Source organism: Pan paniscus, chromosome 1 (genome assembly GCF_029289425.2).
Source record: "Pan paniscus chromosome 1, NHGRI_mPanPan1-v2.0_pri, whole genome shotgun sequence".
NCBI classification, from domain to species: Eukaryota; Metazoa; Chordata; class Mammalia; order Primates; family Hominidae; genus Pan; species Pan paniscus.
Window position 1 is genome coordinate 110253245 of NC_073249.2, and position 22712 is coordinate 110275956.

General features: G+C 44.3%; 1 protein-coding gene across 2 annotated transcripts; it reads left to right on the top strand.

Moving 5' to 3' along the window:
• Positions 1-207: 207 nt before the first annotated feature.
• On the top strand, positions 208-22712 carry TENT5C (terminal nucleotidyltransferase 5C). 2 transcript variants are annotated; one of them, XM_003806293.5, is made up of 2 exons: positions 208-491; positions 17155-22712. In XM_003806293.5, exon 2 carries the CDS (start codon positions 17182-17184, stop codon positions 18355-18357), a length of 1176 nt encoding a protein of 391 aa, XP_003806341.1. In that variant the 5' UTR covers positions 208-491; positions 17155-17181; the 3' UTR covers positions 18358-22712. The 2 variants fall into 2 exon arrangements, with proteins under 2 accessions (XP_003806341.1, XP_054970416.1); XM_055114441.2 differs by lacking the exon at positions 208-491 and adding an exon at positions 508-1512.

Consider the following 22712-nt stretch of genomic DNA (forward strand, 5'->3'; position numbering starts at 1 on the left):
GGAGATGGGAAAAGCCTGGGGAAGAGAGAGTTATGCGGCAGGAATAGCAGAAAAGCGTACTAAGCAAAAAGAAAGGTGTCCCACTAACTCCGAAGTTAAGTGGGTGTCGACGCAGCCCCCTCTATTGCGCTTGCGCAGTGCTGCCTCCCTGTGCACCCCGCCCCTTCCCGCCGCTGAGGATTTACTCGTCTCTTGGCAACCATTCACCCGAAGAGCCAATCAGAGGGCAGCCCTCGCCCCGCCCCTGCCGTCAGGGCCGGGCGGAAGGGTCCCGAGGGGACTGGCTCCGCCACGCTCCGCCCCTGGCTCCCCCGGGAGGGCGGCTCAGGGGCGGGGACGGGGGCGTGGTCCCGCCGTATAAGAACGGAGGGGGCGGCGGCGGGACGGCTCACTCGGTGCCGCTGCCTAGGGGCTGTAGAGGTCGCGCCGCTCCTGCTGGGGCCTGCCCACGCCAAGGACCTGCCTCTGTCGCCTCCTCTTCTATTGCCCAGGTGAGTCCGCGACCCCCCTCCTCTAAAGGTGCGGCGATGCGGCAGCAGCCCCAGTGAGCCGCGAGCTCACTTAGTGGGGGTCCGCCCCCACTAAGTGGTGCTCAGGTCTTTGCCCAGCCTGGTAGGGGGCCGGCGGACCCGAGGGGAGCTGCGGACAGGTGCCGAGACCCGGTGCTCCTTTCCCCTCCTGCTCCCTCGAGGACTCCCGCCCCTGACACACCCGTCCTAAAGGGCCAGAAGAGACGCTCCGAAAGGGAGCTACAACTTTCCAGAGACCTGGGGCTTGGCAAACTCCAGCGAGTTCCTGCTCCGCGCGTCCTGCAGGCTGCGCGCTGGCCAGGCGCGGGCAGGGCATCTGAAGAGTGTGTGATCGGCGCCTCCGCTCCTACCTGGATCAGACGGCGCCCCCCGCCACCCATGCCTCCCTTCCTGGCTTGCAGTCCCTCGGGCTCGCCCCGGCGCTCCCGCGGGCGCGCACACCTTCGCCGGCCCGCCGAGTGTGAATTCGAATTCGGCGGTTTCACTAGGCGCAGCTGGAGACGCAGCGGTCCGGGGCTTGGATCTGGTTGGGGAGGGGAGGGGCGCTTCCTAGGCTCATTGCCAAGTCCTGAGTTTTAAGGAGAAGGGCGGAGATCCTTAAATTTAATGCGCTCACATCAGACTGTGGACACCATGAGCAGCAAAGGGATCCAAGCCAGTGACTTGTGCGCTGCGCGTCTCTCAGAAACTTCTTGGGAATGCGGTGTCTGTGAAACCTGCTTCCTCTCCTTTTGAAAATGAAACTTGCTTTACTGCGTAGGTGAAAAGCCACGGCAAGTGGGTCGACTCGGACGGATACCGGTGCGGCTGCCCCGGGAGGTGTCGCAGTTCGGGGACTCCCTTCGCACTGGTCGCGAGGCAGGAGGGAGCAGGGTGGGAGGCGAGTCAGAGGAGGGTGACTTACCTGAAGAATACAGGTTGGTAGCCTGCACACCTGAACTCAACGCTGGCGGGCGAGAAAACCAAGCAGCGCTACCTCCAAGTAAGGGCGCTCCCCTGGAGAAATGAATGCCTGGCGAGCTTCTGGAGAACCCACTATTAGGGCTGGACCCTGCGGGAGGGATAGTGTCCGCTCCCTTCCCTTTCGCCCTTTTTTGTCCGTAGGTAGGCTTTGGTAGGGCTCTAACCAGTTCCCTGGCTTAATTAAGTAGGGGCCTGCTTCCTTTTTAACATTTTTGCTTTCTTACGGAGACATAAAGTGCATACAAATGAAGTGCTTAAAATGCACTTATAGTAAGAAAGCTTTTATAAATACTGTGTGCATAATTATTTGTATTGTGACAACTTGGTCTTCAGGTTACTTTGTAGGTGGGTTAGGAGACTGAACCAGCCCAGGAAATAAAGTTAGGGTGATTAGATCCTCCCAAAGTACACTTCTGGCTGGCTCAGCTGCCCTCTGCGTGCAGGAAAGAGGGTGACCGTTGTTGGCGACAGCAACCTTTCAACGTGAGTAAATTGGCAAGGAAATGAGCCAGGAAGTAAGTTGGGCAGCCGCAAGAGTGGTAGGAGAGCTTACCCAGAATTTTACTGTCTTAAATCCCCAAGGGTATTATTGAGGGTGTGAGACCAGCCACGTTAGGCCCTGCAGTGGAAAAGGGGGAGGGGGATGGGGAGTAAAGAATGCTGACTTTTCTCTGGGCTTTTAGGGAAACCTCTGAGCTGGGCTGCAGGGGTTCTGTCCTTTGACATTCTTGTTTGTGAAGATGGAAAATGACCTCTTGAGTCAAGCTTAGTTTATTTCAGATAATAAACTTTTTCTCTTAAGGTATACCCATAGCTTTAGAGTACATATATTCTCAATAAAGAGTTTTTAGGAAGATTTTGGTATATTGTATATAATTGTTCAGGTAGCTATGCGGGGGTAGGGGGCTCCCATAACAAAGTTTAAAAAAAAAAAAAAACTCTGCCAGGAGGCCTCTAAATTGTTACCAAAACAAAGATCCCTAATTTCATAAGCAACTTCAGTGAGCACATAGAATTAACAGCCATATTTCTTACGCTATGTTTCCCACAATACCTACCTTGTATCCAGGGATTAAATTCATGTAATTCTGAAGGAAAGGATTTGGCTCTTAGCCTGCTTGTCAGAGTGAGCATGACTTAGTTGTGCACCTGTGGCTATCTCTACCTGGTTTCTTCTGTTTTACCGTGAGCACAATAGCCACTGAAATCTCCCGAGTTCCAGAGGCCCGTCCCCCCTCAGCTGTATCTCCCCATAGTGCACACATTCAGCCCACATTCCCCCGTGTTCAAGGCCAGGGCAGATCATGCACATCTTGCGCTGCCGGTCAGAGAACAGAATTCCTCATATTTCTGAAAGTCCAAGGAACAGTGCAGCAGTAAAAATAACTTAAAAGTGGGCTGTAGTGCTCTTGTTTTCACAGTACCATTAACCAGACACATTTGATAGAAAATTTAAAAACTTCATTTAAAAAACTTTTTTTGTTGTTTTTACTGCTCAAGTACATAGGATCTTGTCTTCATCTTTTGTCTCTGATCAATGTTGTGTTCATGGAGTTACCTACTAAAGAAATGGCAACCCAAAGGCTCTCAGTGGATGAGTTGAACCTTTTTTTTTTTTGCATTACTGAGAGAAGTCGTGGAAGCCCAAAACTAGTTTCATGAGTTAAGCTAAACTTATGTTTTGGGGTTTCTTGGTTTCACACCTGTCTCTGGGTGTATCTGCTATTTTGTGTGCATGTGTGTGTGTTTAGGAGTTAAGGAGTAATGTGGAATGTGAGGTTACTTGGAATAAAACATTACTTGGGTTAGATAAGGTCTGTTGCTTTTTGTGTTGTCATTGAGGTAAACAAGGCACTGTAGGAAAATGCTTCCTGCCATCTTGGTGTTTTGACTATAGTACGTTAAAATGGCATAAATTGTATTACAATGAAGCAGACACCTCTGTGTTTAAAGAAATGTTCATGTGTTTAAAGCTGCTTGGGTACATTAGTACTGCTGATTTCTTGTGATGTTTTCAGGCCATAAGATCTCTCAAAACGTTTTTACGCTTTCATTGCAGGCCTCATAAAGAGGCTTGCATTTGGAATTCAAATAGTTTAGAGGAAGCATCTTTATATAGTTCAACTAGGTAAGGAAGCCTTAAGAATTGTTTAGAATTAATAGATTTTGTACAGCTGGCCCCCACAGTCTGTTCTAGAACTGTTTGAAAACTTCTTGGAACAACAGAAAAAAAATATTTAAAAAAAATTGCTGATGTTAAGCAACTCTCTCCCTGTAGGATGTTTTTTAGTGTCGGAGCTTGAGACTAAAGTCCTGGAGTCTTGGTCACAAAACTGCATGGAGTGTTGTTTATTTCTTGGAGAACCGTGATTGAGTCAGTAAGTAGTTAAGTGCTTCCTAGGCAGTAGCTAGTGCCAGGTGCTGAGGACGCCAAGGCAGTGGTGTTTGGAAATGCCTCTGGAAGAGCTCTGGATGCGAGAGGAGCTGGGCTGGCTTTATCATGCAGTCGAGGCACTCGGATTTCTCTCATTAGTCTCAGCCACTGGCATATGAGCGCCGGAAAGCAGAATCTGTGCTCACTGCTGACTCCCCAGTGCCTGCTTATAGAGCTGGCCTGGCACACAGAAGGTGTTCTGTCATTTGGATACATGTTCGGTTGGCGGCTTGCAAAGAGGGAGGCGTACTTGAAGTGGGTGTTCTCTTGGTGGACCTAGGCAGGCAGGCCAATGGCTGAGTCCTCTTTTAAGTAGAGGCCACAGGGGTATAGGTTTGGAGCTGAGGGGCAGTGACTAGCTAATTGACCAACAGCTGAAACTCCTCAAGCTGAGCTCCAGACCCACTCCCTTAAGCACTTGCCATCCTTCCCACCCTCCCTGACACCAGCCTCACATGGCTCACTCAGCCTTTTCTCTCTCTCTCTTCACTCAGTTGCTAGTTCTGCTGATTCTTTCTCTTTTTTATTGTTTCCCACTGTCATCACTGACCTGGTTTAGGGGCCCGTAGACAGCAACTTGATGAGGGCAGTAAGTGAGTCCGCCTCCCCTGCCTCTGGCTAGTTCTACAATCTGTGCATTTGGAACTCCATCCAAGCGCACAGGGACTGCCTGCACCTCTGGAAGCTGAACCTCCTCTTCAAGACCGTGCCTTTCTGACTCTTTACTCTTGACCCACCCCCCACCCCCCATGGCAGAGTCTCCCTAACTGCCCTTCTTTGCCTCACAGAACAGATACTTATATCTGCACAAAGGAATGATACTCCTTTCTCACCAAACTTTGAATCCAGCTTCAGGCCCTTCCCACAGGCTTCTGACTGACCTTATTCCATCTGGGGACCCGCTCATTTCACACCTCGATTCATTAATACTTTGTTGTTGTTGTTGTTTGTTCTTTTGAGACGGAGTCTTACTCTGTCGCCAGGCTGGAGTGCAGTAGCACGATCTCTGCTCACTGCAACCTCCACCTCGTGGGTTCAAGCGATCCTCCTACCTCAGCCTCCTGAATAGCTGGGACTACAGGTGCACGCCACCACACCCAGCTAATTTTTTGTATTTTTAGTAGAGATGGGGTTTCACCATGTTGGCCATGATGGTCTTGGTCTCGTGATCCGCCTGCCTCAGCCTCTCAAAGTGCTGGGATTACAGGTGTGAGCCACCATGCCCGGCCAATACTTTCTTACAGTTCTTCCTTCTACCTTCTTTTCTAGTTCTTAAATTTTTATCTTTGATTGAATAAGCACGAAGTCCCATACTGTTACCATACTTAGCTTCCTATAAAAACATTTTGAGAAGAAAATTATCCATGAACCTGGAACTGCCCACGCCCTCTTACGTTGCCGTAAGCGTCTCTCAACTTGTTTAGCCCTTATGAAGATAGAAGAGGTAACCCTCCACCTTTCCTGGCTGCTTGCCCCTGATCCCCAAACATACTCTGTCCATCGTTGCCCTCTGCTTGTCGTAGTTAGAGATGGGCATTAGGATCTCCACAGCTAGCCAGTGCTATATGGACTTGGGCAGTTTCAATTGTCATTCCTGTGGAATACCTGCAGCACGGCAGTAGCAGAAAGAGGACTGATCCAGAAGCAGAGATGACGTGTACCCTCATCAAGTGCCTGATATGTGTCTAGAGGCTTGCTCACAGCTGCTCAGCTAGAGCTAGCACCGCTGCTATCTCCTGTGCCCAGGCTGTTTGTCATCTTTTTACCTCCTCTGCTTCTGAGGCTGACTTTAGCTGTGGGGAGACCTGGGCTCTGGTCCTGGCAGAGCCTTTACCTCTTCAGCCTTCAGCTTCTTCATTATATAATGACAATAAATTAGATCAGTGCTTTCCAGTAAAAATATGAGAGACACGATTAACTTCCTAGTAGTCCCATTAAAGAGTAGAAGTAGGTGAAATTTGACCAGGGGCAGTGACTCACACCTGTAACCTCAGGACTTTGGGAGGCTGAGGCAGGAGGATCCCTTGAGTCCAGGAGTTCCAGACCAGCCTGTATGACACAGCAAGACCCCATCTATATAAAAACAATTTTTTAAAAAATTAGCTGGGTGTGGTGGCACGTGCCTGTGGTACCAGCTACTGAGGAGGCTGAGGCAGGAGAATTGCTTGAGCCCAGGAAGTCAAGGCTGCAGTGAACTGCGATCGAACCACGGCACTGCAGCCTTGGCAATAGGGTGAGACCCTGTATCAAAAAAAAGTGAAATTCATTTTAATAAGTGTATTTAATCTACCATATCAAATTTCATCATTTCAGTATGTAATCAATATAAAAAATCTAAATGAGATAGTTTACATTCCTTTTATCATACTGAGACCTTGATATCCAGTATGTGTTTTTGCACTTACAGCAGTGCCTACTGTATTGGGCAGCACAAGTCTAGACCATCAGCAAAAATGTTTCACTCTCAAGTTCTGATTCTGCATGTGTGGGAAGCAAGATTTAACAACCCAAAGTTATGGAAGGAGAGTAGGAAGCAGGATATAAGCTCCACAGGGCCAGGGATCTTCTCTTTCTTCCCAGTGCATCACAAGCTCCTGGAGCAGTGCTCGAAACATAGTAGGCATGCACATTTTTGAAAGAGTGAAAGGAAAGTCAGTTATGGCCAACTTACTGACAGTCATTCACACTGTGCGTCAGACTTGACACTAAAACACGTGGTGTTGGATTCCTAGCCCAGTGCTCATTCTTTTTTTTTTTTTAATAGTTTCTTAGAGAATAATCATAAGGCAATAGAATTTCAAGGAACTGCTGATAAAATCTTCTGAGACTGGCAGGGGACCAGGACTCAGTTTATCAACAATTAAGTTTTATCAACAATTAAAATTTGAGTGAAATTGCAAGAGGAAGTAACATTCAAGTCAAAGGTGTTTGAGCTGTCTGGTGACAGCACATTAATTACTTGATGAATGCTAGACATGAGCTGCTGCTATGCGCAGTACCTGGAGGCCCGGAACCTGCAACTTGAATGCCAACTCCTAAGGGAAGGATCCATGCAAAACAAAAACCTGGATGGAACTATGCACGTCATTAGCATCTGCTCTGAAATGGAGGTCAGCTCACACTTAGACACTTGTGAATGGGGTGTGTTTATGGTCTAACGTATGATAAGGGTGACATTTGAGGAACTAAGCGTTGCTTGTCCCTTTCCTGATAAGGCCTGGGCAGGGAAGCTGCTAGTGATTAGACAGGACTTTTAGCTGACTGAGGTCTTCCTTTTGGACAACTGTTTAAAGCTGTAGGCTGGAGAGTTAGATGGTAAAGTAGCCTGTGGAAGCAGCCTTTGATGAAACCCGGAGGCTGTCAGCTCTTAAACCCTGTGGATTACGTGTAAACTGAGTCATTCTTACAGTAAGCAGTCTCCTCCTTAGGAATCATCTCATTTTTCTCAGTCTAGGCAATCTCTAAAACAGAAAGGCAGGCTCTCTTTGGGGAGCTCTTTAAATGAATTCAGACCAGTAACACCTCTGATTTAGAAAGAAGCAGTTGATGGTGGGAAGGTGGTTACCAAGTAGCAACAAGGATTATTTCCATTTCAAGTTGTGTGTGTAGCACTTAATGCTGACACCTTGGAAAAAAATCAAGGCTTTTATGCCCTGCTTCCATCTAAAGATGTCTGTGTCCTGACCTTGTTAATATTTCCATTTGCAACCACGTCAGAGTATTCCTTTCAACACTTGAACTTGTGTGGCATCCCTGCTGTAATATCTAGGCCAGTGTTTTGATTCTGTTTGCTGTTTTGCGGCCACGGCATTAGTTCTTCCAGCGTTATCTCTCCACCCACACTTGCCTAAGCATCCTATTTTCAAAGGTGGGAAAGAGCTTTCTGTTTGGAGTTGTCGTTGGTGGGTGTCTATGGATGGAGCCCAGTGATAACCATTCAGACTGTGTGTTGGCTTCTCACTTCTTAGTGGGAAGTGAGAATTCATGGAGGCCCCTTAAACAGCGGAGATCACAGCCTGGTTCTGTGGCCTGCCTGGGTTTCAGTCCAGGGCTGCTTTCCACAGCTCATGTGGGAATCTAACCAAATTTTTTGACTCTAGTAAACATCATTGGTAAATGGCTGGAGGATGATAATAACCTTAAGAAAATAGAATGAGACGCTAGCTGAATGCAATGGAGCTGAGAGTGAGAAAAGACCAACTGTGGGGTTTGTTGCGTCACTGACTTAGAAATGTTTTCTCTGGGCACAGCTTTGTGGCCTGGGGCAGTTACTTCTTTGAACTCAGGTAGAAAGTGTTGCGGGCATTTAAGTGGGCAACTGTGAAAATAACATCTTGGAAAAATAGTGAGCGTAGGATATATTTTATTGGCCTTTTAAAAAGTAAAGCATTATTTTATCTGTTTTTATTGCTTCAGGCCATTCATAATCTAAGCTGCTATTCCATGTACATGAAACACTCGAGTGTCTGTTATCTGTAACTTTCATGTGTTTGGGGCTGTGGAGGAGTCTCCAGAATGTGGCCCCCTCCCTGTGTGGGGGGTCTGGCCCTAGGGAGGAGCTGGCAGACAAAAGGCTTCCTTAGACTGCCTCCAAACCCTTCCTAGATAACTTCTGGCCTTCATCCCCCAAGGAATTCAAGGAGTAAGGGAGGAGGATTTTTTTCAGAAGGCCATATCCATGTTGACCCTGGTTTTTCTTGTTTCTGCCCAGTTATCTGCTGCTGCACATGCCAAGCAAAATGACCAAGGTCCATGGTCATTCGAAGCACCTGGCTCTTTTCTTATGGGTGAAAGAATCTCAAGGGTCAAACTACATGCAGGTGGGGGAAGTGACGGTGTCCAGTCTCAGGTTCAGCATTCATGAGGTCCTGTGTACGTTCCAGACTTTCTGCTTTCAGTTTTGTTCCAGCTCTCCTTCCTGGGCTGGCCCTTTAAGTCCTGGTCACTGCCTGCAAATTTATCAACCATTTCTCTGTAGCTCCAGTTGGGTTATTGGCTTCTTTGATCTGAGAAGGTTGCCGTCTCGACTGTAGCTAGTGTCCTGTTCTGTTGCTTCATCAGCCTATCAACACTCTGATCTCCCAGCCATCAGAGGAGTCTCAGTAATTGTTCCTTTATTCCATGAGCAAAGCAGCATGCCTTAGTTTTCTGGATCAGGATCAGCCCATTCCTGATAATCTCCCTCCTGTGCCATTAATTTTTCCTCTTATTACTAGTTCAGCAAGGCGACTGTCCAGCACCTTCCACTCTTGGGTTCTCTCTCTCTTCTGGACTTGGTTTCTCTAAAATCACCACTGTTCTGCAACGTAGCAAGCATCTTGGAGCTCCCTGGGAAGTTAGGATCCTAGGCCTTCATCTCCCAGCCATTGTTCCTTTAAAACAAATAGTAGCATAACGATTAGCATTTCTACACTTAATCACATTCAGTTCTGGTGGCTCCAGCCTGGAGTTTCTATGCTGACAGTTGTTAGATACTTCAGTTCTAAATGCTTCTCCCTTGCTTTCAGAATTTGCCATCTGGCCTTACCTCACTCAGGTGGCCTTAGCGGTCTAGCCAAACTTCTTTCCTACCATCTTATTTTTTAAAAATCTTTATACCTTCCTTCCTTTTCTTTCTACTTACTGTCATCTCCTTCCTCTGACCATCTAAGCACAACCAGCTCTTCTTCAAGCTCCCTGCCCCACCAAAGCTATCCACCTTTTAGGAAGACTCTTAAATTCCATTTCTGCTACTCACCAGCAGTGCATCCTTGGACAGTTTACAATTTGCACATCCTCTTTGTTCTCCAGTTTTCCCATCTGTAAGTGGGGGAGTAGGAGGAATGGTATCTCTTTTATGGGGTTGTTATAGGAATCAAATGATTGATCCAGGTAGAGCCCTGAAAGCACTGTTTTACTGCCTATTTGTGATGTTGTAAAAGAGTTGGTGGCTCATTAGGGTACCTGGCTAAACATCTAGTCACATGTGGTGTCCCCTGGCCATGGCTGTGGCTGCCGCCATGTGAAGAGCCCTTGGAGGGCTCTGCATGTATTAGCACCTGCCAGAGAAAAGGATGTGGGCAGAAGCAGACGTTTATGTTATGAAACGATGTGCTCCCCCGCTGAGAAGTGGGATTTCCCACACACTGTGGCAATATATTGTCTTCCTTGGTGTCTCTCTGGCAGGGGGCACCTCTAAGCCACCTGGCATCTTTTGCTTAACTGGAATCTGCACAAAAGCAGAGAGTAAAGGCTGATTCCAGCTTTTTGCTATCTTTGGTGTGTATGGTGGGGACGGGGCAATGGAAAGACTAGGTCTCACGGTTACATAGTGAACAGAAGGTTGCTGTGTCCTTTTTTGTTAGGACCAATAACGTCTGTTTTAGAAAAGATCACTTTAGTGGCTACGAGAACTGGTGATCCCAGTGCACATGTGGGTTGTGACATGTGCTTGTCACTCCGTGTCCACCTCCCATCCACCATGGCAGACCTTGAGCTTGGTGGAAGGGAGTCAGCAGTTCCCAGACACTAGTCTCGCAGTTGAGGACCTGGGGTCAATTCGCTTAATCTTTTCTGAACCTTATTACTTAATTTGTGAAAAAGGGATAGTTGTAGATTCCTTAGAGTTCCTATGAGGATTAGATGGGAATTGAAGTGAAGTGGCTCATACTAAGTACTATTTCATTTGCTTTGACACACACCTCTACACCCTTCATTTCACAAGCAAAGAAGAGATAGACTTGGAGTCGTGGTTGTCATTCACTCTTGTTAAGGGAAGAAGTGGGATAGGATAGTATGAAGTGTATTGCCACCACTTTTATTTCTGCTTATGTTCTCTAGGTTTTCATATGTAATGGAATGGTCTCTTTTTGTCTAAAGTGTCCTCTTGTACACGGGGGAGGAGTTTGTGTGGAAGATGTGTGGGAAGAGCCACAGGTGCACGGGTCCCCTGTTGGCCAGGAGCCAGGGCCCGCAGGTGTCTTTGTTCCAGGTACACACTTCTCTTGGAGTCTGTCACCAGGCTTGGCCCATTGCCCAAGATTCCAGCTCTTACCTTGGGTTAGAAAGTTTTACTGGGAAGAACCACACATTTGAGGTAACATCCAGAAATAGTGAAAGAGAATTTGTCCCCAAAGGAAGGCTGAAATGTGTTTGATTTTCTTTTGTATTCATAAACCCTCAGGAGGGTCAGAAGAAGGTAACACTTAGTTGCCTCTGGACTGCTGAAAGCCCTCAATAGCTGAGAGCCTCAGTTCAAGCCTCAGCATTTTCCTGAAATTTTCTAGACAATCACTTCCATAGCTTTCATGTTAAAGGTCACAGACCTAGACTTAGATATATGCAGTCCTTAACTTGATAGACGTATGTCTCCACACATACTAAGAACCTTGTGGATGGTTTCTGTGTCTAATGCCAGGCACAAAATAAGAATTAATGTTGCTTTGACCGAATTGACTGTGTGCAAATGTTATAAATGCTCACAGTTACCTCCCCTCCAGCTCATGCACCTGCCTCTCCCGCTCGCCCACCTTGGGTTCCTCACACTTTCATCGTGTTTCTGGAGTTCACTGGCTAGTCCAGAGATCTAGATAAGCTATGAAGCAGGACTAGAAATAGCTTTTTTTTTTTTTTTCTTTTTAGTGCTCAAACGTAGGTTTTCAGACCAATCTGCGTTGAGCAGCTCTGTCCTGGGCAGTGGGAAATGATTAGATTAGACATCAAACTTTTTCTCAGGGACCTTGGTTTAACCTTCTGGCCTAGTTTGTTTTTTCCTTTCTTTTGCTGCTATCTCTGCAAACCTCTTTTTTTTTTTTCCCTTCAGTGTGTGTATTCTACCTTTACTGCAGTCAGATAATAGAAGAAAAGGGAGTACGAAAGTACCTGAGATAGTTGGTCATCTTGAATTGTCAAAAACAAACCCTGAATTCTCAAATCTGCAGGAACAAATTATGGTCTCCACCTTTCCCCATTTCTACTGTATAAATATAATGAATCTGTTTCTCAAACAGTAAAAGGGAAATGAAACACTTTAGTTTGAATTTACTAGGCTTCAAATTAATTTGTTCTCTATTTTGTTAATTCTGCTAACTAGAATTTGCCTTTAACCAGGGCCTTTCATGAATTGGGAATGTGTGTTCCACGTGATTCTTTTATATGGGGATTATATCAGTGTTGATTTAACGTGGTTAATTAAAACTAAAAACTGTTGGACTAAGCACTGATGTGTTACCTAAACACTGAGGGCCTATGACTTGGATGTATTCTAGTAATACCAATGTTTGTCTAAGTAACTTTAAAATGTACTTTTGGTATTTGAAATTGTTTGGACGAGTGAGGGACAATGAAGAATCCCTTTCTAATAGGCACAAGTGACTTATTTTATGCTCTTCTAATGAGCTAAGCACTTAGTATGAACTCAGCTTAAATTTGTGTCTTCAGTGGCTTAAACTCCTCTCTATGTAAATCATGGTAAATTGAGAAAGTGAAAAACTACGCCATGGACTTGGCATTTGTCATGTCCCACACTGTGCTTTTATACAGACTTTTTCCCCTAGAATTTAACTCCAATATTCATATATGTATGAGAAGAAGTTGTCATGGAAGATGCTAACCACAGGCATATTGTATTTCTGAAAAAAGTGTTTGTTAAAGTTTTTGCAGCTGTAGCCAGCAACCAACTTAACAGTATCACAAGGGTAGCTACATGTTTGAAATGAGAAATTCTGTGAAACTGAAAAAAAAAATTTCTTTTGGTTAACATAGAATGAGATGAGAGGAGATGGATTTGCATGATTTAGAGAGTCTGAGGGTTTTTTTTAATGAGCATCTTTTTAAAAAGTATATGAGTAGAAACTTGATAGAAAGGCATTCGAGAGGAAAAGAGTCTCTCTTCCTCTGTTCATCCCCTTATCTGTAGAGATCAGCATTTACATCTTGGAGGTGAAGCTTCCAAGTGTATTTAATTTTGTCACATGGATGTGGGAATGCAGAATGTGGAATGTAGAGAGGAGGGGTGGGAAGGAAAACGGGGATTGAAGAAGTTAAATAAGGCAGCAGGTGAATGGAAGGCTCCTAAGGGAGAAGCTTTAGGATCATAAGGTTTTAATTTTTCTTCAACTAATACATATATAGATTCCAAATTCAAAGGGCACAAAATAAGTTTTCTTCTTCTAACTTTGAATCTGCTTCCCCTAAACTAGAGGAAGTATTTGGTACAGACTAAAACTACTACCTGCGTATGTTTCCAGAGACTTTATATGCTTGTGTAAGCACAGACTTTAACAGTTTTGCTGTTAACAGTTTTGCTATTAACTTGTTTTTCTATTAATGAGTCTTGATAAGCATTTCACAGTCATACAGAAAGAACAGCTGTCTTGAATTGTCATCTCAAATTGTCGAAAACAAACCCTGAATGCTCAAATCTGTAGGAACAACTGCATGCGTTTCTGTATTGTTTTATACACACATCAGATCATTTAACCATCTTCTATTGGTGAATACTTATAGCTTTATAAATAATTCTCCAATGAATATTTTGTGTATACTTGCAAATATACTAAGGATATAATTCAAAGTAGACTTACCAGAAGTAGAATCCCTATGTCAAAGAGTATATCTCCTTAAAATTAAGTGTCTTGTGTCCGGAGAGAGCCCACAAGCAGTATACTAGAGGGTGTCTGATTCCCACATATCAGACTTAGTGATCTTTGCCCATTTGATGGATAAAAATGATACGTTGAGGTTTTAATCTGCCTGTCTCTTAAGTAAGGTTGTGACTGTAATAGGTGTTTGAGATGTAGTTTGTGTCCTTTGTGTCTTCTCTGTTGGGGTTCTTCTGGTATTTCTGATTTGTTGAAGCTCCTTATTCATTATGGAAATGAGTACTTTGCCTAATGTTACAAATATTTTTCCTACTTTTGCCTTCTGACTTTATGGTGTTTTTGAATTATATAGTCAGATATAGCAATTTTTGAGGCTTTTAGGTTTTATGTGACTTATTTAAAAAAAAACTACCCACTCTGTATAAGTATATATAAATGCATTTCCACCTCAGTACTCTTAGAGTTTCATGCTTTTACATTCAGTCTTTGATCTGTCCAATCTAGATCTTAGTTTGGCATGAAATAGGGAGTCCCTTTCATTTTTTTCTTTTTGATAATTTAGATAACCATCCAGATGTTTTTCTTCACTTTACTATTCTGAAATGCCTCCTTTAATTATATACTAAATCCCTTTACATATCTGATTTTGTTTCTAGACTTAAAAAATTTTGTTCCACTGATTTGTCTTTTTGGGCCAATAACATGCTGTTTCAATTATTGTGGTTTTGTGATATCTGTTACGGGCTAGTGCATATCATTCCTATTTTTCACAATGTTTTCTGGCTGTTTCTGCCTCTCCTACCATATGAACCTTACAAATTCTGTCTAAAACAAATTCTAACTTTGAGTCTACTAGAAGTTCACATACTTTAAAATATATGAAAACTCTCAACCCTGTGTACTTCCCCCCACCAAAAAAAGGCTCATAGCTTCCAGGCTATCACTAGTCTCAGATGTCCCTCCTCTAATGTTCAGAACCACCATTCTAGCATAGGCATTGTCCTGACTTTAATCCTACATGACGTCTTTTTGAACAACTCCTTAAAAAAAGACTTGAGTCAGAATATATTCCTACAGTTATTCTCCTCTGTAACATTATTGAGGTTCTTGCTGGAGATTTTTAAAAAATTGTTGCTTGTATCTCAAGTACTGATTGCATTACAGCCTCTGGTTTCCGTGTGACTTCTCATGCCTGTGTCATAAAGATGAGCTTTGAAAGCACAACAGGTGATTCACACTAGCAAGTGAGTTGTATTTCTTCAGGTAGACCAACATACCTGAAATCTATAAAACCCATGCCACCAAATCATAGTCTAGCTCTGGTCACAGTAAAGCCAGCCCCGTAACTTTCTGTAATTATTAGAACTTAATTGTGTAGCTCAGGGTTCCCCACCCCCCTGACCACGGGCCAATACCAGTCCGTGGCCTGTTAGGAACTGGGCCGCACAACAGGAGATGAGTGGCAGGTGAGCGAGCATTACCACTGGAGCTCTGCCTCCTGTCAGATCAGCAGCATATTAGATGCTCCTAGGAGTATGAACCCTAGTGTGAACTGAGCATGTGAGGGATCTAGGTCCTGCCCTTCTTATGAGACTCTAATGCCTGATGATCTGAGGGTGAAACAGGAACAGGTTCATGCTGCAACTATCATTCCCCTCTTCCCGGTCCATGGAAAAATTGTCTTCCACAAAACTGGTTCCTGATACCAAAAAGGTTGGGGACCACTGGTGTGGCACATACAGTGGACACAAATGTACTGTGTGCTAATCATGGGAGACCACAAAGAACTGCTAAGTGTTTAAAGGGCATGGCAAAAAGAGAACTCTACTATCCCAAATCTGCCTTGAAACCAAATGCCAGTCACAGTAAACATTATTCGTCACAGATTTTGCTTGGGATCCATAACCTAGGAGTGCTTTGTAGGATGATCTAGATAGCCTAGGACTTTTTAACGCTGTTCAGAGGCACTTTTATCTTCCCCTCCACGAGTACTCTGTAGCGAGCAATAGAGCACTCATCCCCAGATTGGTCCTGCAGAGCCTGCTGTGATCACATACTCAGCCCACTGCTTTCTGCCTCTCGGCCCCAACCAAGAGCTCATGTTGTCTTTCTGTTGGCTTGTGTCCCCTCTCCATAAGTGAACTCCGTGACCTTCCTGTTCACCCCAACCAGGGACACCCTTTCTTCTACTTTTATATTACATTTTATTTCCACCACTGGAGTTGTCTACACAACACACTGCCTTGTATGGATAGCTCATATTTTCACCTTCTTCTTGATGGGAGAGCCTGAAGAGCTCATCTCCATGTACCCAGCAATGCCCTGACAACCAAGTAACAACCATAGGAGATCCCTGGCACCGGTGCAAGGCCAGAAATCCATGTTGGAACCCCAGGAGAATGCATGCCGATGTGTATTCAAACACAGCAGCTTCCAAACAATGAAACTGCAGAAGTCATTGGGATGGGTTTTATGTGGGTCTAGCAAGTCAGAAAGGCGGAGGGGGTGGGAAAACTGTTTACAGTGAAATCTGAGGACAGCGCCTTGACTCTTTGTTCTGGGTTTTACATCCATCTAGCAAATATTCGACTTGTGGCTCTACAGGCACCTTGACATTTTAATATATGAGTATTTGTTTTTATATATTAGGATTTCCAGGGATCCATTGTGTTTTATTTTTTGGTAAGTATAACATAGCTGAAAATTACTTGGGAAACTTTGTGGTCCTAGCAGATGAAGTGGTGTTTTTCTCCTAGTACTCATTGCCAACTTTATTCTCCTTGGGTAGCTTTAAGGTACTATTGTTTTCCAAGTACACTTGAAGGCGCACACTGCCCGGGGGAAGTTGGCCATGTCCTGTGTTGGGCATCCTTGCTAGGAAGAGTGGTTCCACTACATAGGTGACCTAACCTTTTGTTGACTCGAAATTTTGTCATAAAAACCACTCCTTGGTTCTACCCTAGATGACAAGTACTTGTTAGGATAGACTTCTCCTATAAATGAAAGGAACGTGGGAATTTTGCTAAGGGAATATACTTTATTCTAGTAGAAGGGGTTGGATTCCCACTTATTGGTGAGATTGTAGCCCAAAGTTGAGAATCCATCTACTTGTGGAGTGAAGGAAGTCGTGTGTGTGTGTGTGTGTGTGTGTGTCTGTGTCTGTGTGTGTTGTATATTCTGTGTATGAATGTTGTAGCCTAGACGAATGTAGACATTCTCTTTTTCACTATAAGACACCTTCAGCCTAGGTGTCAACCAGGTCAAGATGTGGTTAGGGAGCCAGAAAGCTGGAGAAGTAACTAATTCTACTGCGGTCCTATATGGTTTGCTAACATTCTGTTTTCAGAACATTTGAAACACACTCCGTTTCAGCACACTCCACCCTTACCCAGAAAAAACAAACAAAACAAAACTATGAAATAATCTAAAGTAATATAGAATGAGTTTGTGTGTTTTTGTCCTTCTCTGCAGTGTCACTGTTTTTTACATATTTAACTCATTGAGTCCTCACGGCAACATTGAGCAGTAAGTGCTATTTATCACCATTTTACAGGAAGATGTTCAGAGATTAAACAGTGTGAGTTCCTCGAGCTGCTTTGCCATGTAGAAGTGAATCCTAACTCTGTTTCTCACCCCTCACTTTCAGTTTCCCCAGCCAGAACATCCCCTGAAGATGGCAGAGGAGAGCAGCTGTACCAGGGATTGCATGTCCTTCAGCGTGCTCAACTGGGATCAGGTTAGCCGGCTGCATGAGGTCCTGACTGAAGTTGTACCTATCCATGGACGAGGCAACTTTCCAACCTTGGAGATAACTCTGAAGGACATCGTCCAGACCGTCCGCAGTCGGCTGGAGGAGGCAGGCATCAAAGTGCAGGACGTCCGGCTGAATGGCTCCGCAGCTGGCCACGTTTTGGTCAAAGACAATGGCTTGGGCTGCAAAGACCTGGACCTAATCTTCCATGTGGCTCTTCCAACAGAGGCAGAATTTCAGCTGGTTAGAGATGTGGTTCTGTGTTCCCTTCTGAACTTCCTGCCAGAGGGTGTGAACAAGCTCAAAATCAGTCCAGTCACTCTGAAGGAGGCATATGTGCAGAAGCTAGTGAAGGTTTGCACGGACACTGACCGCTGGAGCCTGATCTCCCTCTCCAACAAGAATGGGAAGAACGTGGAGCTGAAGTTTGTCGACTCCATTCGCCGTCAGTTTGAGTTCAGTGTGGACTCTTTCCAAATCATCCTGGATTCTTTGCTTTTCTTCTATGACTGTTCCAATAACCCCATCTCTGAGCACTTCCACCCCACCGTGATTGGGGAGAGCATGTACGGGGACTTTGAGGAAGCTTTTGACCATCTGCAGAACAGACTGATCGCCACCAAGAACCCAGAAGAAATCAGAGGCGGGGGACTTCTCAAGTACAGCAACCTTCTTGTGCGGGACTTCAGGCCCACAGACCAGGAAGAAATCAAAACTCTAGAGCGCTACATGTGCTCCAGGTTCTTCATCGACTTCCCGGACATCCTTGAACAGCAGAGGAAGTTGGAGACTTACCTTCAAAACCACTTTGCTGAAGAAGAGAGAAGCAAGTACGACTACCTCATGATCCTTCGCAGGGTGGTGAACGAGAGCACCGTGTGTCTCATGGGGCATGAACGCAGGCAGACCCTGAACCTCATCTCCCTCCTGGCCTTGCGTGTGCTGGCGGAACAAAACATCATCCCCAATGCCACCAATGTCACCTGTTACTACCAGCCGGCTCCTTACGTCAGTGATGGCAACTTCAGCAACTACTACGTTGCCCATCCTCCAGTTACCTACAGCCAGCCTTACCCTACCTGGCTGCCCTGTAACTAACCTTGAGACCTGAGGGTTTCCACAGTGGGAACCCCAATAGGGCTAGGGCTCTCAGGTAGGGGAGCCTCCTTCTAGATGTAGGTGTTTGGCTTTTAAAGGGGAACTCAGCTCTGATTCTGCTTTTTTTTTTTTTCCTTTGTGTACCCATTGGAATGGGTCTACAGTGTATCATGAGCCAACCCTAAAAGGACCCGTATTACAGTGCCACGTTGGAAAACGCTACAGGAAGCATGACCTATCCACATCTTTCCAAGATAGACACTAACATGTCACGTCCCAAACATTAGCATATGGGAGTTGAGCTCTGTGCAGTAATCGAGATTGGGAGAATTTGGGCAGCGTGTGAGAAGTGCTAAGCTACTTTTTTCTCACTTGAGCCCGGGTAGGCTGTGTTGGCCCTCACTTGGGATTCTCAGCAGTTACATGAAAGTTGTGCTGATAATCTCTTCTCTTGTACCAATTTTAGTCAGGCAGAAAATGGTAAACATGAGGGTGCTCTTGTGACTTAATTTTTGTTCAAGGGACTCAATTGCTTATGTTTATTCCCTGTCAGCGGAGTGGAGAATGTCATTCATCAATAAACCAAAGCCAATAGCTGGAGAATTGAGATCTGGTTGAAAGTGGTTTATGGTTTACATGCTGTACTATCCTGAGGAATTGCGAGATATTGCTGAGGGAAAAAAAAAAAAATGACCTTTTCTTGAAATGTAACTTGAAAACAAAATAAAATGTGGAACATAATGTTTAATTAGAATTGTGGTGGTGGTAGTGGAAGGGGGATAATTGTAAATAGGAAACATGAATGTTCATTTTTTTCTTTAAAGAATTCTTATTAAATGGCTCCCTGCCTTTTTTTTCTTTTTTCCTCATCAGCTCTTTCATGGCTGAATTTTGTTTTATTCTTCCTAAGACTAAGGATTGTGCTGAGTCCAGAGTCATTGTGGTAACTGACATGAGGGTCTTCCCATGTTTTAATTGGAAACCCATTTTGGTCACATTCCAAGTATGACACAGCTGTTCTTCTGGAGTACTTTAGCTATTTTTTGTTTTTGTTCTTTTCGTTTTTTTTTTTTCCCAGAAATAGTGACTTCCTTCTCCAGGTGTGTTTGACAGCAACTCAATTCAGGAATTTCAGTAGAACTGAGTGACCTGTGGAACTGCTTTAGAATCTAACCTGCTGTCTTCGTGCTCTGTGTGAAGGGGAAGCTGGGGGGTTAGCATGAAGTCTGGCCTTGTGTGCATTGGAGCTTCCAAGGCACTTTGAAATCATTCCAGTATATTTGGGAAGAATTGAGTGAATGAGAATGCTCTTCCTTATTCTGGTAGATTTGACTTGTTTATAATTCTGCACTTTAGAAGGAAAACAGTGTTAATCTGTAGTTGAAAGAAAGCTTAGTAGATGAGAGAGTTCTAGGCTACTGTGGCTTTTTCCAGTAGATTTAGATGAGATTGTGTGTTTTGAAATGTTTTGTGGGATCCCTTAGAAAGCATCACTTTAGGGCAGAGACACTCAATATTGCCAGCCAGCTTGGGTTCTAGAGTGATTTAATCAAATTCATGCTCCTGATTTTTTTTTTCCCCCTTCCTTTGGCTATGAAAACCCAAAGCCCGGAGTGATTGTTTTCTCCTTGCTTTAAGCAACGAAGTTATCCTAATGCAAAAGAGCTTAGTAGAAAATGAGTGGTTTACCTTTTTTTCTAAAAGTATATTTTCAAGTTTATTCTGGAATGTGATGTTTTGGTCCTCTTAAAAGCGGATCAGCCATGACTGAAACTCAAGGCTTAGCTGGTATCTATGTTGTGCTACATTAGGTGACTAGAAGCCACTTCTTAGTGTAATCAGCTCCTGTTTCCCTGTGAGCCTTAGTTATATTTTAATTCAGTGGCTTTGAGTCAAGGCCGGTTCTAATTGAGGGGGCCCAGTGTGCTTCAGTGTTAAGAGTGCGGCAATGAAGAGTGAACCCCAATGAAGAGTGATCCCAACTTTGGAAACTATCTGGTCATTCATGACCTTAAAAAGCTGCCACGGTGGTCAAATGGCATGTGTTTGCACAAAAATGACCGATGTGTTTAACCAAAGCTTTGAAATGTGATGAAGCCACCAACATAAGCACTTGCCTAACAGAAATCAGTATTTCTTCTACTTAGAAGGCTTGGGGCCCAGCGTAATGAGGCACCACATGAAGATAAGATCTGCATCAAGGAATTAAATTTCCAGTTTGTCCTTGGGGTTCTTTCTGCTTATGCTTTCCCCCCCCCCCCCAATCTGGTAATAGTCCTCTTCTGAGAATGAAAGGAAGCACAGAAGTTGCGAGAAAGACCCAGTCCCCAGTCTTTGCCACCATTGCACCATGGTTGTCTCGGAGTCCCTTCACCTGACCTTTTTAGTCAGCTCAGATCTTTTTGTAGTTTGAGAATAGACCTGTCCAAGAGCTATCAGGGTTAAAAGCTGCACTGACCAAAGCTGTACTTTTAAGACACAACCCCTGGGCTAGTGATGTCTCTACTTGCTCTATGAGCCTTTTGCCAGCCTCAGAATAGGCGAGGTAACCTTGAATTTCAGGTCCCTGGAAACTCTAGCTGAAACCTGCCTTTCCTAATGCTCACACAAGCACCAGGTACCCTGAACTTATACTGAGTCCAGTGGTTCCTATTTTATGTGTGTGTGTATGTGTGTGTGTTGAGTAACATGAAACTTGGCAGGAGCAGAGAGCACTGAAGTTCACATGCAAGTTCTAATCTAAATTTAAGCAGTCTCTTATTTGTTTCGGAACTCTGATTTGACTCTTTCTCTGATGCTTTCGGCATGTCTGCAGCCTGTTCTCCTAGCCTGCTGCTTGGAGTCAGGTTGAGCATCAGTGAGATGAAGACAGTACCTTTTCCTCTCACATTGGCAGAATAGCACGCACTAGATGCCTGACCTTGAGCTCTAGTCTCCCCTTTAAATCTTACCTTGGCAGTAACACATTATTCCTCATTCAATAATTTCAATGCTGAAACTGAACTCTGTTACTAATGCCTTCCAATCAGAGTTCCTGATGGGGATGCCTGTGGGATGTGGCATGGCCCACACCTGGGGGACCTGGCAGATGGGGTGAGTTGGGTAAGGAAGATGATGCTTAGTTCCTGATAGATGCTACAGATGTAGTTTGGCATTTCAGTTTTTGTCCAGTTTGATTTTCACTGGGGTTTGAGTCAAGCAAGCTGTGTATGAACTTGTGTTTTGTGGTGACATTAATAATCAAATTGCTAAAACCCTGAATCTGCTTATTCTTCAGCTTCACCTCTGCACTAACCCCTTACCCTTATGGTACGTTAGGATTTTAACTAGTACTGCTTTGTTGACTTTGGGAAATGGTGCCACTCAAAAGCAACTTCCTAACTTGAGGAATAACTCCTTTGTAGTTTACTTTCTGGTACTGGTTGGTGCCTTGTATTGGGATACAGCTATATTCTTAGCTCAAATGTCCTCTTTTAGAGAGCAAAGTAGTTATCCAATGGTGAGACGAGACCCTGACGCTCATAGAGGCCATTCCTTCCTGGGTGTCGGACCAGGGCTCTGTGTCAGGGAAAACCTTCTGGGTGGACTTTGTAAGAATCCAGTTTCCAAGGTTAGATTCACATCCTTAATCTTGCAGAGACTAGAATTTCACAGCTCGCTTTGGAACATATTCCAATTCAACCAGTTAACATCAGAGGACCAAGTCGTGGGGGAGGGGGGCGGTGTTGAGGAGAGGTATTTTTAAAGATCTGGCAACTTTTCAGGATTATTTGTGGAGAACTCTAAGGTTAAGATCAGGAAATAAAAGACTGTGTGTGTGTGTGTGCGTGCGCGTGTGTGTTCAAGTGCCTAAATCTTGTTTACCTATCACTTTAAAAAAAAAATTGAAGTGTAAGCTAAATAAAATGCTTGGAGTTTTGCCTGGGCTAGTGAGAGTTGGTGCAAATTCTCGTGTGTGTTTGCATAGGAAGGTGAGATGACCATCTACTAAAGAGGAAGTAGCTAAATACAGATCTGTGGGTGTTTTTTAAAAAACTCAACCTATCTGGTGTTTTATTTTAATGGATAAAAATGTAATTTTTCTAAGGTAGCAACTTATTTCCAAATTAATATAGATGAAAAATAGATACCAATTAGACTAAATTGAAAGCTTTTTGTTCTATATTTGCATAGCCTTTGAAATATTTCTTAGTGCCTAGGAGGTCTGGGGATTCCTCTTTCGTAGTGGTCACTAACCTTACTTGATGCAGATAAAATCACTTGTCAATGCAAAATGTGTTAGAACTTGATAAAGCTTTGAGTTTGAGAAATAAAGGTATATTTAAAATTTAAATAAAACTTGTCATTTATGCTCA